Genomic DNA, 13,038 nt, shown 5'->3' on the forward strand with positions numbered 1-13,038 from the left:
GAATTTGCCAGAACTTGTTCCTGTTTATTCACATAGAGCTTCTGGCAGGCGAGGCGGCAGCCGAATGAGCCGTCGTGCTATTCATCTGGAAAGAAATACACCAATGACGTCCCTCATTTTGTGTGTCGTCTACCGGCGGCTGCGCCGACGACACTAGGCTTGTTAAAAGATTCCAACGTTGGATCCCGATACCGTATTTCACGGCAAATGCTAGCCATTTGCCGGTTCATAAATGACACGTTTGCGTTTATCTGGTGAACGTCTTGGCCAAATTTGTGGCTTGCCGAGAGGAATTCCTCCCTCAACCCTGTGGAAGGTGTGCTGTTTTTTAAGCACGCCACATGGTCAAATGAGTCTGGGGGAGGCTTTGCCAAGGAAACCCCCGTCTCTCCCTCCCATTTGAAAGCGGTCAAGAAGGGCTTCCTGCCGTCCGTGCTCGTCGCGGATTGGGGGAAGGAAAGTCCAACGACAATCCAATCGTGGCCATTTCTCTCTCTCTCTCGTCCCCTGTGAGGACAGGGACTCCAGTTGACAAAGAAAATTCAGCAAGACGGAGTTGTTGATCAAAATTATTTTTTTTATTGAAACCTATTTCATAATATGTATTCATCCATCTCAAATGTCTTTTGTTCCATCACTGCTACCAAATATGAGATCCCTTTAAAAGGCTCCTAGGAAGTCACATGGTGCTCACTTATCTGTGTTGTAGTGGAAAAAAAAACAAGTCAACTTTGAAAAGGGGTGAAGAATCCATTGATTGTTCACGCTCCAGAGCGATAAAAATCACCGTGGAGCCAATAAAAAAACAGCAACTTCCGACCCCAAAGGGCAAAAGACAGAGAAAAAAAAACAGGCTTCCAAACAAAGTTGGCGCACTTATTGTACTTGAGTGGGTGTGATCCGCCCGTTCCGAGTCTTTGGCAAAGACCAATCGGAGGCGGTTTTCCCGGGCCGCCCCGCTCAGCGGCGCCCTCTCGACCTCCCGCGGGCGGCGGTGAGGTGTCCGGCCGAGCGTCTCAGCTTCTTCCTCTCCTGGCGGTGGTCCCGCTCGGCCTGCTCCTGCTTCCTCTGCCGCTCCGACTGCAAAAGCGCAAGGCCGCCAGTCATTTCTCTTTCTGGGTGGAGGCTTCTAGAGCGACCGACTTATTGGTGACACGTGGGGAAAAACGATGAGCCCTCACCGAGAGAGACAAACTTTATATAAGCTCATTTCATAGTGTGTCTGTTTTCCACGTCTCCCTGCACCGACATACCGGAATCAAATCATCAGGGTGGTTCTCGAGTTAACGAGCGGATCATTTGATTCAGGTGTGTTGGAGTGGGGGATGGGGGGGAAAACAGAGTGGATAGCACACTGCTTGGAGGACTTTCAGGACCCGAGTTGGCCACCCCTGATTTAACGGATGGCGCGGCCGGCATTGATGTCTGAGGGGGAGGGCTCTACCTGTCGAAGCGTAAAAGTCATCTGCTTGCTGCCCACGGTGGTGTCGGCCACGTCGCTGATTCCAGAGCGCTCTTCCAACTTGAGACGCTCCTCCAGGGACACCCTGGATGGGGTAGACGGGGGATGGCGCTTTGTTAAAATAGCGCACGCTAATGTCCGGACGGAGGCATTCTCGGGGGCGCGTACGTACTTCTGAAGTTTGCGGTTTGGCGACACGCCGCGCAAAGAGCGGAACTCCTCCCCGCTCTTAATCTGATAGAAGCGAGGCTGGTCCGCGTTCTCGGCCGGCCGGTCCGGCGGCGGCGGCGGCGGGACGGCTTCCCGCCGGCTGTTGTTCTGGGCCTGGCGGGCCTGGCGGGCCTCCAGCCAGAGCAACCTCCGCTGCTCCCGCACCTCCTCCACCCAGCTCTTGTCGTCATCGTCCGAGCTTTCCTCCTCGGAGCTGGCGCGACCCTCCACTTCCTCGTCCTCCTTCTCCTTCTCTTCCTGCAAAGGAAGGGGTCAGAGCATCCGAGCCATGAACCATGACCAATGGCGCATCTTATCTTACCCGAGAAGCGTCAGATTGGACCAGTTGCCGCAGCTTCTTCTTCCTCATCTGGCTGACTTTGGAGACGATGGGGTTGAGCAGACGGAATTCCTCGGTGGCCTCGTCCACTTGGTAGTCGGGGTTTTCGAACATCACCTTGAAGCGCTCGTCGCCCAGGATAGTGGGGAGGGCCTGCCGTCGGTCCGACCGTTAGAATCCGCTAGCGGCCACGGGCAAAGAGCGACGGCGACGGCAACGGCAACCTACCTTGCCCTTCTTCTTCCTGGATGGCAGCGGCTCTTCACAGTCCCCTTCCTCCATTAGCTTGAGGGCCAGCTCCTTGTTGACTTTGGGCAGCGCCTGACTCAGACACACAGACAAAGATGCCACAAAATGGCTTCTCGTCGCAGCCTATTCTTTTTAACGGCACCGTCAGCCGGTTTCACGTCCCAGTAAATAGGTTGGGCGCTGTATATTTTTTGATATTTCTATTTTCTGATTTTGAAATGGCAAACGATGGTTTTTGCGTCCCGCCGCCAAGGCCTCACCTTGATCTGCACCCGCTGGGTCCTGGTCTCCTCGATCTTCTGACGGATCTTATCCTTGCGGTACTCCTCGTACGCAAAAGGATTGGCTATGCTTTTGACCTGAACAACAAACCAACCACGTAAGGCACTTTTGGAATCAAAATGATCTTTTCCGACCAAAGCTCGTTTTTCAAAAAAACAACGAGATGACAGGATGCAAAAACGAACCTTATGATAGAGCCTGATGTCTATGAAATAGCCATGCATGTAGGCCCTGAGGAGGGACGAGCCCACCAGATGAGACAGACCTAGGAAGAAATGAAAAAAAAAAGAACAAAATGATGAGCAACGGGTTAGCAGCAGTGGTTAGCAACGGGCTCAGCCCAGCCGACGAGCCGATTGTCCCTGGAAATTTGGCCGGAGACGCTCTTGAAATGAATAGCGCGGGGTTATTCTGCAGAGTCAGCCGAACGGGTGGCGTCCTAGAGCGCCCCTCCCTCTCTGAGGTCACATCATCTTATAGAATATGACGCGCTCGGCCGGCGTTCCTTTCCGCAGGACAGCTTACGCAAGAGGCAATGTATAAAGATCTGGCTTACGGAAATGGACACCGCGTTTTGGCTCCTGGTTATTTGATGGGTTTAGCGGCGAGACGAGCCCGCATTCCAATGTCCACTGAACCCTGGCAAAGTCCCCGGCCCGCCACTCCCTTGGCTCCCCTTCCCCCAAACGTTGAGAGAAAAGCCTCGGCTCATCTCCGATGCGTCCAAAGTCAAGAAGGTCGGACAAGCGACATCAATCCCAGGCTTAACGCAATTCGACGATGGAGCCGGGTTGCCACGTGGGCGCCCTCAAGTTTAGAGCGCAGCAGGATAATAGTAAAAAAAAAAAAAACAAAGAGAGCAGCGCTAAAGATCTCACCCAAATTGTCCAGATCCTTGCGAGTGACAAACTTATAATCGTCGTAAACGGTGCTCTCGGGGCTCTCTTCCAGCTCTTCCGTCAGGTTGTCCAGGAAAGAGCACCATCGGGGGGCCGGCCCTAGGGCCTGGACACAAAGCGGGGTCCAGGTGAGCCGACCGACGTCAATAGTCAGAGAATAGGACCGACAAACCGAGAGACGGCAATATCTTCACCCTCTGTAACGCATATACCCCAACATAGCTGAAATAGCGAGAGGCCGCGACGTATCAACTTTCAAACGGGACGGTAAGAGTGCGCAGTCCCAGTACTAACCACTTCTAATAATCACGTCAAATGCAATATTCCAAAATGTGGGACAGGTCATTTCTAACACTTTCAAGCTGTGCCCGGTTTGCAAATGGCAAAAAATTCACTCACCGGAATGTAGAACGTGTTCATCTTTGGATCTTCGTTTGCCGTGAACAGCATACCTATCAAACACACACACACACACACACACACACACACACACGGAAAGATGAGATGACTACATAAGCGGTGTCATGTAGTCTGTGGCACATTTGAAAACTACTAGAAGCAAAGTCAAGTAAAAGACGAAATGGCACCATCTAGAGGTGGGAGAGCACATCGCTTACTAAACTCGGGATGGCCAAATATAGGGAACGGTGGAGAAAGGCCTATCTCACCTGACTCGGGGTACATGCAAACGTCGTTAATGTTGGACTCGGGCTGGATGGAGGAGAACACTTTACCCTGAGGCGAGCAGAGAGGGAAAAAAAAAAATACAAAAGATACAATAAATGCATTGCAGCAAAACCCACCGGGACAATCCGTCCCATTTTTGACAAGGCAAAAAAGGTCACGTGGGCTACCCTCACTTACGCTATCTTTGTTCCAAATTTTGATGATTTTGCGGTCCGCCGACACGACCAGGTCGAGCGGATCGTGGAAGATGAGGGAATGGACGGGCAGGTTGTACAAGTGGTCTTTCACCAGCAGAGGCTGGCTGGAGCGCAGGTCGTACAGCAGCACCTGTGGCCAGGACGCAAACGCAAAAGGTCAACTCCGGATCAAAAGGACGCACGTCTTACGGCTAGATACTCCCATTTTGACACCTTATCTGACAGTGACGACTACACGAGTTGGGCTATTGTCAAAGGTGGGGTCCCCACCCACCCACGTACCTGTCCGGTGCTGGTGCCGACGGCCATGGTGAGCGAACCGTTAAACTTCAGCGCAGTGATGGAGGGCAAAGTCTCAACTCTGAAAACAGAGCAAAGCCAATATAGAAATGGCTAAATCCAGGTAGGAGACCCGGTTGAAATTGCCAAAGCCCAAATTGACACGCACTCCATTCCTTCGGTGAGGCTGCCGAGGGCGCAGTCCACCAGGCCCACTCGCTTGCGGACGCGGGGGTCCCAGCATTCCACCTTTCCCTAAACGCCAAACCGTCAAGAGGGTTAAGGACCACGCCATTGGCACAAACAGGGCTCATTCAAAAGAAAACAACTATTTTCACTTATAATGTCATCGTAAACTTTTGACATTGGCCAACGATTTACCTCCGAGGTTCCGCTGGCAAACAAATGATGGACGGGGTTGATGTCGCACACGTTGTTCTCCCTGGTGGAGAATAAAAAAAAGACAAATGAGTCGTTACGGTGGCGTTTTTTCTCCCTGAAATTCTGCGGCACACTCACATCGCGTCTGTTTCCAGTGAGTTGAGGAATCGACCTTGTTCGAGATTCAATCGATAGATTTCAGGACTGGACAAAAGAAAAAGTACAAGTTGAGCAGAAATTTGTTGCCGTGGACTGGAAGAGTCAGAAAAAGAAAGCATTTCCTTACCCCGCTCCCACAAAATAAAGGTCACACGAAGGGTAGTGGTAAGAGAAATCTCGTCCAAACTTGGGAATTCGGGTTTTGTAGTAATGGCCGTGCTGGGAGTGAAACTCCACGTAACGGTCGGGGCGCAAAAACACAAGCTGGCGACGGAAGGAGAACCAACGTCGGTCGGTCGGTCAGAAGAAAAAAAAGACAACCAAATTCCACTACGTAGCAAACGTACAAGATTACCTTGGAGTAGTCATCGGAGAGTATGTCAAATGCCACGACTGGAAAAGGGAGGGCAGAGGAAAAGCAAAGTTAAAGGAGACTATTAATGATGAGGGTACGGTAAAGGTGGTGTCTGCTATTTACCGTCAGAATCCAAGCAGCGTTCAAACTTCAACGAAAGTTGGTAGGTGTCGTAACAACGAATCCTGGGCTTATATGTGCCTAAAAGACGGACAGTTTGAAGAGAGAAAGAGGGGAAAAACATTCATATAAAATACAATACAATAAATACATATAACATCCTCCCAATGGACCATTACCTGCCGCCAAGAGGAACTGTCCATCTCTTGAAACCTTTATGGATGTGCAAACCGTGGGCATCTCAAAGTCCTGAATGAGCTCAATCCTACGCTGGATGTCTAAAAAAATGCGGATCAGATACGTTTAGGACCTTACAAAATGGCGTTATGTTTAAACATGGACATGGTTGCAGGCACCGATATTTTTTGAATAAACCCGTTAAGCGCCATTGACGTTGATAGGGTCTTCCAAAGGAAACGTAAACACTTGAAATGAGTTTATTACTAGGAGACGTACAATTTGTAGTCGTGCATATACAAATGAACGTGTATCGCTACTTTTGCCATCAAAGCGTGTATCCAGATACAACAATGGAGTACTTGGGAGAACTATTTCCAACTTACCAACATCTTTCTTTTGTAGCTGTCGCTTCTTACGATCCGACAGCCACTGCAGAAAAAAAAAAACAATAATAGTGTCACAATGTGCTTTGTCCTTAATACTGCACGTGGAAGAACTAGCACGGGAAATTTCAATGAAATGCGTTCTTAGCAACAAAACACAGAGATGAACCCCGTTGTTATGCTAGCAGGAAACAGTCAAGAGATTTTTAGTGGGTTAAATAGCAGTAAATAAGATCCGACTTGTGCCCTCTTACCTCTGGAAGAGACTTTCCGTGGCTCAGATTATAAATTTTCACATCGTTGACGCTTGATATCTGCATTTTGTAGCCCAATTCCACATGCTATTTATTTATTATGAATGTGACAAGCGAGCCCACGTTGCAGCTTTGGGGCGGAACCGGAAGTAAACGTACGTCGGACAAACGTGTCCGCCGAGAAACTGCGCCTTGTATTTGCTTCCGTACGCCGTACCATTTTCAACCGGTGTTCAACTTTTTGGTGGGCTCGGGGTTAGGAGGTCATGATTAGCAAGACTGAGCGGGCGTCCAATTCAGCATTCCACATCTGTATGGAGTGAAATCAGCCTGTTTGAATCAAAGTGAAGCAAGTGTTGCTTGCATACCGTGCGTTTAGCCGTCCGTCTGACCCTTGTGACAGCGAGGATATTAAGGAGGGTGCGGTGTTTGGTCTCCTCCTCTGGCCAAAGACACCAAAGCTCAGGTTGGCACGTGCAGAATTGCCATGTCATGTTTAGCCCGTAACTGAGTACTACACCCACAGTACGCACCACCACCACCACCACCACCACCACCACCACGCTTCATGATAAATAGATGCATCCCCTGATTTGATATTCATTGTTGCTTTAAGCGTGATGACGGGAACATGTCCGTGTCTACGGGAGATGGAGAATGGAGGCGAGTCACACACAGAAACCACTTGGTATGACGATCACAAACTGCATCCGTGCCTTATCTGGTGTCCTCAATAACCAATAGAATGAAGCATTTAGAACAGAAACGTAAGCAAGGTTTGGAATGACATTTTTTTTTAAAATGCACCAGCAGCCATGGGCATAAAGCAAAGATATCTTTAGCATCATTTGAAGGCCCGAGTATTTTATCAGGTTATCCATCATTCTGTTGAGCTGGAAAAGAGTATCAAAGCATTTGGACGTGCAATACTTTAGTCGATAGCTAGAGGGCGCAATTTCCAACCTATGCCCCCCCCCTCCTCCTCTCTCTCTTTCTTTGCGCGCGTGCGAGAGGGAAAAAAGGTGATTATGAAAAGACACAAGCTGTCATTCTGTCAGCTTGAAGAGGGAAAAAGACGTTGCATCTTCAACTCATGTGCGTCCACTCTACCTACCGCTGCATTTTTGCCTTAATTTATCTACCTTTTTTTTTTTTAAATCGACAAGAGCCAGAAGAAGAAGAGTCAAACACCTGTATAAAAAATGTGGACTATTCCCAAGCCGCGGTACGGGTCACGCGGCCAGGGCGAGATAACCGTGAACATCGGCGGGGTTCGAGTGGCTCTTTGCGGGGACGTCTTGAAGCGTTACCCGGAGAGCAGACTGGCCCAGTTGGCCAAGTTGGCCAAGTGCTCGTCGGCGCAGAACGAGCCCCTTTTGGCGTCTCTGTGCGACGACTTCGACCTTGGGCGCGGGGAGTTTTACTTCGACCGGGACCCGGACGCCTTCAGGTGCATCGTGGACGGCTATTACGCGGGCCAGATCCACATCCGAGGCGGCATTTGCCCCGTTTGTTTCGTGGAGGAGTTGCACTTCTGGAAAATGGAGCAGGGCGCCTTGGACGAGTGCTGCAAAAGTTACCTGAGCGAAAAGGAGGGCGAGCTGAGGGAGATAGCCGGCAAGGTCAAGGCCATTTTGGAGGACGCGGAGTTGGAGCGTGGCGCGACCTCCGGCGCCGGGAGCTACCAGAGGTTCCAGAGCTTCCTGTGGAGGCTGATTGAGAAGCCCGACTCCTCGTTGGGCGCCCGCCTGGTCGCCGTGGCCTCCTTCCTCTTTGTGCTGCTCTCGGCGGCGGTCATGTGCGCGGGCACCCTGCCCGAGCTTCAGGTGAGCGTGGGCGAGGACGGGGGCCCGGGAGAGGCGCGGCCCCGGGCCGAGCACCCGGCCTTGGAGGCCATGGAAACGGCGTGCATGTCGTGGTTCACGGCCGAGTACCTGCTGCGCCTGGCCTCGTCGCCCGACAAGTGGCGCTTCGCCCTCTCCTTCCTGAACCTGGTGGACTTGGTGGCCATCGCGCCCTTTTACCTGGTCCTGGCCCTCACCTACCTGGGCACGGCCTCCGTGCTGGAGCTGGCCAGGGCGCAGCAGGCGGTGCAGGCGCACCGGGGGTTGGGCCACTGTGGCTGGCGGCAGCTTTTTGCTCAAGCAATCCAGCAGCGACCGACGGAGCTGACTGACAAACTTGAAGCGACGGGGGTTGGGTGGGCTGCGACAAGCACCTGACGCCAATCCACCGATTGCACTCGTAGGACACTAGTATTGTGGAAAGCTTTGCTCTTCATGAAAGCCTACATTTTGTGGAATCGTTTGAAATGAAAGCCTGGTCTTATGGGATGCTAGCCCTTTACATCAAATCAAAAGCCTTTATTGTCATCATACACAGCTTCGTTTATAACCAAATGGGTGAAATATCATTCATCAGGGCACTCTTAAATGGGTGAAAATGGTCCAAAGTTGGCACTTTGATGGCCCATGTTTCAAATAGGTCCAAAAAAAGTCTTGAATGGGCTCTTGACAGTTTAGCTTTGCAAAGGTGACAAAGGCACATACAAAATTGAATGGACAGGGAGGGGTTGGGTCGCTTTGGGTGAGAGGGGAGAGAGCAGCTTTCCGTTCAAGTCATCCAGCAACGACCGACTGAGCTGACAAACTTTGAAGCCACGGGGGTTGGGCTGCGACAAGCACCTGACGCCAATCCACTGATTGCACTCGCAGGACACTAGTATTGTGGAAAGCTTGCTCTTTATGAAAAGCTACATTTTGTGGAATCGTTTGAATATAAAAGCCTAGTCTTATGGGATGTTACGCCTTTATATCAAATCAAAAGCCTTTATTGTCATCATACACAGCTTCGTTTATAACCAAATGGGTGAAATTTCATTCATCAGGGCGCTCTTAAATGGGTGAAAATGGTCAAAAGTTGGCACTTTGATGGCCCATGTTTCAAATAGGTCCGAAAAAATGTCTTGAATTGGCTCTTGACAGTTTAGCTTTGCAAAGGTGACAAAGGCACATACATTGGTGAAAAAGTTCAATGGACGGGGGTTGGTTGGGTCGCTGTGGGAGGGAGGGAGGGAGGGGAGAGAGCAGCTTTCCGTTCAAGTCATCCAGCAGCGACCGACCGAGCTGACAAAGTTGAACCAGCGGGGGTTGTGCTGCGAGAAGCACCTGACGCCAATCCACTGATTGCACTCGCAGGACACTAATATTGTGGAAAGCTCTCCTCTTTATGAAAACCTACATTTTGTGGAATCGTTTGAATATAAAAGCCTAGTCTTATGGGATGTTACGCCTTTATATCAAATCAAAAGCCTTTATTGTCATCATACACAGCTTCGTTTATAACCAAATGGGTGAAATATCATTCATCAGGGCACTCTTAAATGGGTGAAAATGGTCAAAAGTTGGCACTTTGATGGCCCATGTTTCAAATAGGTCCAAAAAAAGTCTTGAATTGACTCTTGACAGTTTATCTTTGCAAAGGTGACAAAGGCACATACTACACAGGTGAAAAAGTTGAATGGACAGGGGTTGGGCCGCTGTGGGAGGGAGGGAGGGAGGGAGGGAGGGAGGGGAGAGAGCAGCTTTCCGTTCAAATCATCCAGCAGCGACCGAGCTGACAAACTTGAAGGAGCGGGGGTTGGGCTACAAGATGCACCTGACGCCAATCCACTGATTGCACTCGCAGGACACTAGTATTGTGGAAAGCTTGTGCTTTAGGAAAAGCTACATTTTGTGGAATCGTTTGAAATGATAGCCTAGTCTTATGGCATGCTAGGCCTTTATATCAAATCAAAAGCCTTTTTGTCATCATACACAGCAACGTGAAATGAAATGGGTGAAATATTATTCAACAAAGGTGCTCTTAAATGAGTCCAAATAGTCAAAGGTCTGCACTTTGATGGCCAACATTTTCAATAGGGGTTGGGCCGCTGTAGAAGGGAGGGAGGGGAGAGAGCAGCTTTCCGTTCAAATCATCCAGCAGCGACCGAGCTGACAAACTTGAAGGAGCGGGGGTTGGGCTACAAGATGCACCTGACGCCAATCCACTGATTGCACTCGCAGGACACTAGTATTGTGGAAAGCTTTGCTCTGTCCAGGTTTAAAACCAAAGCACTCACTTTTGGCCTTTTTTTAGTTTGCCCAGCCCTGTTGAATAAATGCCTAGTCTTATGGGAGGGACGCTACGTCTTCCTTCATATGTCCAATGATTCAATTTCTTTGAGGCACTTGCTCTCTCTTCAATGGTCAAAAGTTTGCGCTTTGATGGCCCATGTTTGAAATAGATAAAAAAAAGTCTTGAACTGGCTGCTTTGTGTTTTCCAAACCATCCAGCAAAGACATAGGTGACACAAAGTTGAATCAACGGGGGTTGGGCCAACGTGGGTGTGGACTCGGGAGGGAGCAGCTTTTCCTTCCAAGCATCCTGCACCGACCGAGCTGACTGACAAACTTTGAAGCCACGGGGGTTGGGCTGCGACAACCACCTGACGCCAATCCACTGATTGCACTCGCAGGACACTAGTATTGTGGAAAGCTTGTTCTTTATGAAAAGCTACATTTTGTGGAATCATTTGAAATAAAAGCCTAGTCTTATGGGATGCTAGGCCTTTATATCAAATCAAAAGCCTTTATTGTCATCATACACAGCTTCGTTTATAACCAAATGGGTGAAATATCATTCATCAGGGCACTCTTAAATGGGTGAAAATGGTCAAAAGTTGGCACTTTGATGGCCCACGCTTGAAATACGTAGGTCCAAAAAAAGTCTTGAATTGGCTCCTGACAGTTGATACCAGGCAGGGGTAGGGGTGGCTTTGCAAAGGTGACAAAGGCACATATACATAGGTGAAAAAGTTGAATGGGCGGGGGTTGGGCCGCTGTGGGAGGGAAGGTGCTCAAGCAGCTTTTGCTTTTGCTTTTGCTCAAGGCATCCAGCAGCGACCGAGCTGACAAACTTTGAACCAGCGGGGGTTGGGCAAGAGAAGCACCTGACGCCAATCCACTGATTGCACTCGCAGGACACTAGTATTGTGGAAAGCTTGCTCTTTATGAAAAGCTACATTTTGTGGAATCGTTTGAATATAAAAGGCTAGTCTTATGGGATGTTACGCCTTTATATCAAATCAAAAGCCTTTATTGTCATCATACACAGCTTCGTTTATAACCAAATGGGTGAAATTTCATTCATCAGGGCGCTCTTAAATGGGTGAAAATGGTCAAAAGTTGGCACTTTGATGGCTCATGTTTCAAATAGGTCCAAAAAAAGTCTTGAATGGACTCTTGACAGTTTATCTTTGCAAAGGTGACAAAGGCACATACATTGGTGAAAAAGTTGAATGGACAGGGGTTGGGCTACTGTGGGAGGGAGAGAGGGGGGGAGGGGAGAGAGCAGCTTTCCGTTCAAATCATCCAGCAGCGACCGACCGAGCTGACAAACTTGAAGGAGCGGGGGTTGGGCTACAAGCAGCACCTGACGCCAATCCACTGATTGCACTCGCAGGACACTAGTATTGTGGAAAGCTTTGCTCTTTAGGAAAAGCTACATTTTGTGGAATCGTTTGAATATAAAAGCCTAGTCTTATGGGATGCTAGGCCTTTATATCAAATCAAAAGCCTTTATTGTCATCATACACAGCAGCGTGAAATGAAATGGGTGAAATATCATTCAACAAAGGTGCTCTTAAATGAGTCCAAATAGTCAAAGGTCTGCACTTTGATGGCCAACATTTTCAATAGGGGTTGGGCCGCTGTAGGAGGGAGAGAGGGAGGGAGGGGAGAGAGCAGCTTTCCGTTCAAGTCATCCAGCAGCGACCGAGCTGACAAACTTTGAAGCGACGGGGGTTGGGCTGCGACAACCACCTGACGCCAATCCACCGATTGCACTCGCAGGACACTAGTATTGTGGAAAGCTTGCTCTTTAGGAAAAGCTACATTTTGTGGAATCGTTTGAAATGAAAGCCTAGTCTTATGGGATGTCATGCCTTTATATCAAATCAAAAGCCTTTATTGTCATCATACACAGCTTCGTTTATAACCAAATGGGTGAAATATCATTCATCAGGACACTCTTAAATGGGTGAAAATGGTCCAAAGTTGGCACTTTGATGGCCCACGCTTGAAATACATAGGTCCAAAAAAAGTATTGAATTGGCTCTTGACAGTTTATCTTTGCAAAGGTGACAAAGGCACATACTACACAGGTGAAAAAGTTGAATGGACAGGGGTTGGGCCGCTGTGGGAGGGAGGGAGGGAGGGCAGCTTTCCGTTCAAATCATCCAGCAGCGACCTGGAAGAAGGCTCAAAGAGCCCTGGCGCCCTCACTCACTCACTCCACTTTTTTTGTGGGCAACTCTGTTCTTGCGAGCGAGTCGAAACAAGTCATTCATCAAAGCAATAGGTAGGCGCTCCTAAAATAGCAAGTCAAATCCATTCTCAAGTTTCGTAAAGTCATGTTTTTTAATGACACCGGGCTTAAAATGGCGTGCCATTCATGAAGGCACTACGGGGACTACCAGCGCCTTAAAAATATTGTTTGACCGGATATATAGTGAGTGATACGGAGAACATGGGTTAGTAAAGTTAAGCTTAGGGTCCGATTT

At 49.3% G+C, this 13,038-nt stretch overlaps 2 protein-coding genes across 2 annotated transcripts; one reads left to right on the top strand and one right to left on the bottom strand.

Annotated features, from left to right (window-relative positions):
* Positions 1–556: 556 nt before the first annotated feature.
* On the bottom strand, positions 557–6,646 carry nol10 (nucleolar protein 10). Its single transcript, XM_077621492.1, has 21 exons — positions 6,438–6,646; positions 6,184–6,229; positions 5,800–5,898; positions 5,624–5,701; positions 5,501–5,538; positions 5,273–5,409; positions 5,125–5,190; positions 4,987–5,047; positions 4,775–4,860; positions 4,609–4,687; positions 4,307–4,456; positions 4,111–4,177; positions 3,842–3,894; positions 3,422–3,548; positions 2,729–2,808; positions 2,522–2,620; positions 2,241–2,333; positions 1,995–2,165; positions 1,635–1,930; positions 1,445–1,547; positions 557–1,080 (listed from the first exon to the last, which is right to left on the bottom strand). Exons 1-21 carry the CDS (start codon positions 6,501–6,503, stop codon positions 961–963), a joined length of 2,115 nt encoding a protein of 704 aa, XP_077477618.1. The 5' UTR covers positions 6,504–6,646; the 3' UTR covers positions 557–960.
* Positions 6,647–7,639: 993 nt separating this feature from the next.
* LOC144090075 (voltage-gated potassium channel regulatory subunit KCNF1-like) lies at positions 7,640–8,659 on the top strand. The gene has a single exon (XM_077621391.1). It carries the CDS (start codon positions 7,640–7,642, stop codon positions 8,657–8,659), a length of 1,020 nt encoding a protein of 339 aa, XP_077477517.1.
* The last annotated feature ends 4,379 nt before the right edge of the window (positions 8,660–13,038 follow it).

The sequence above is a fragment of the Stigmatopora argus genome, chromosome 15, assembly GCF_051989625.1.
Source record: "Stigmatopora argus isolate UIUO_Sarg chromosome 15, RoL_Sarg_1.0, whole genome shotgun sequence".
Classification (NCBI taxonomy): Eukaryota; Metazoa; Chordata; class Actinopteri; order Syngnathiformes; family Syngnathidae; genus Stigmatopora; species Stigmatopora argus.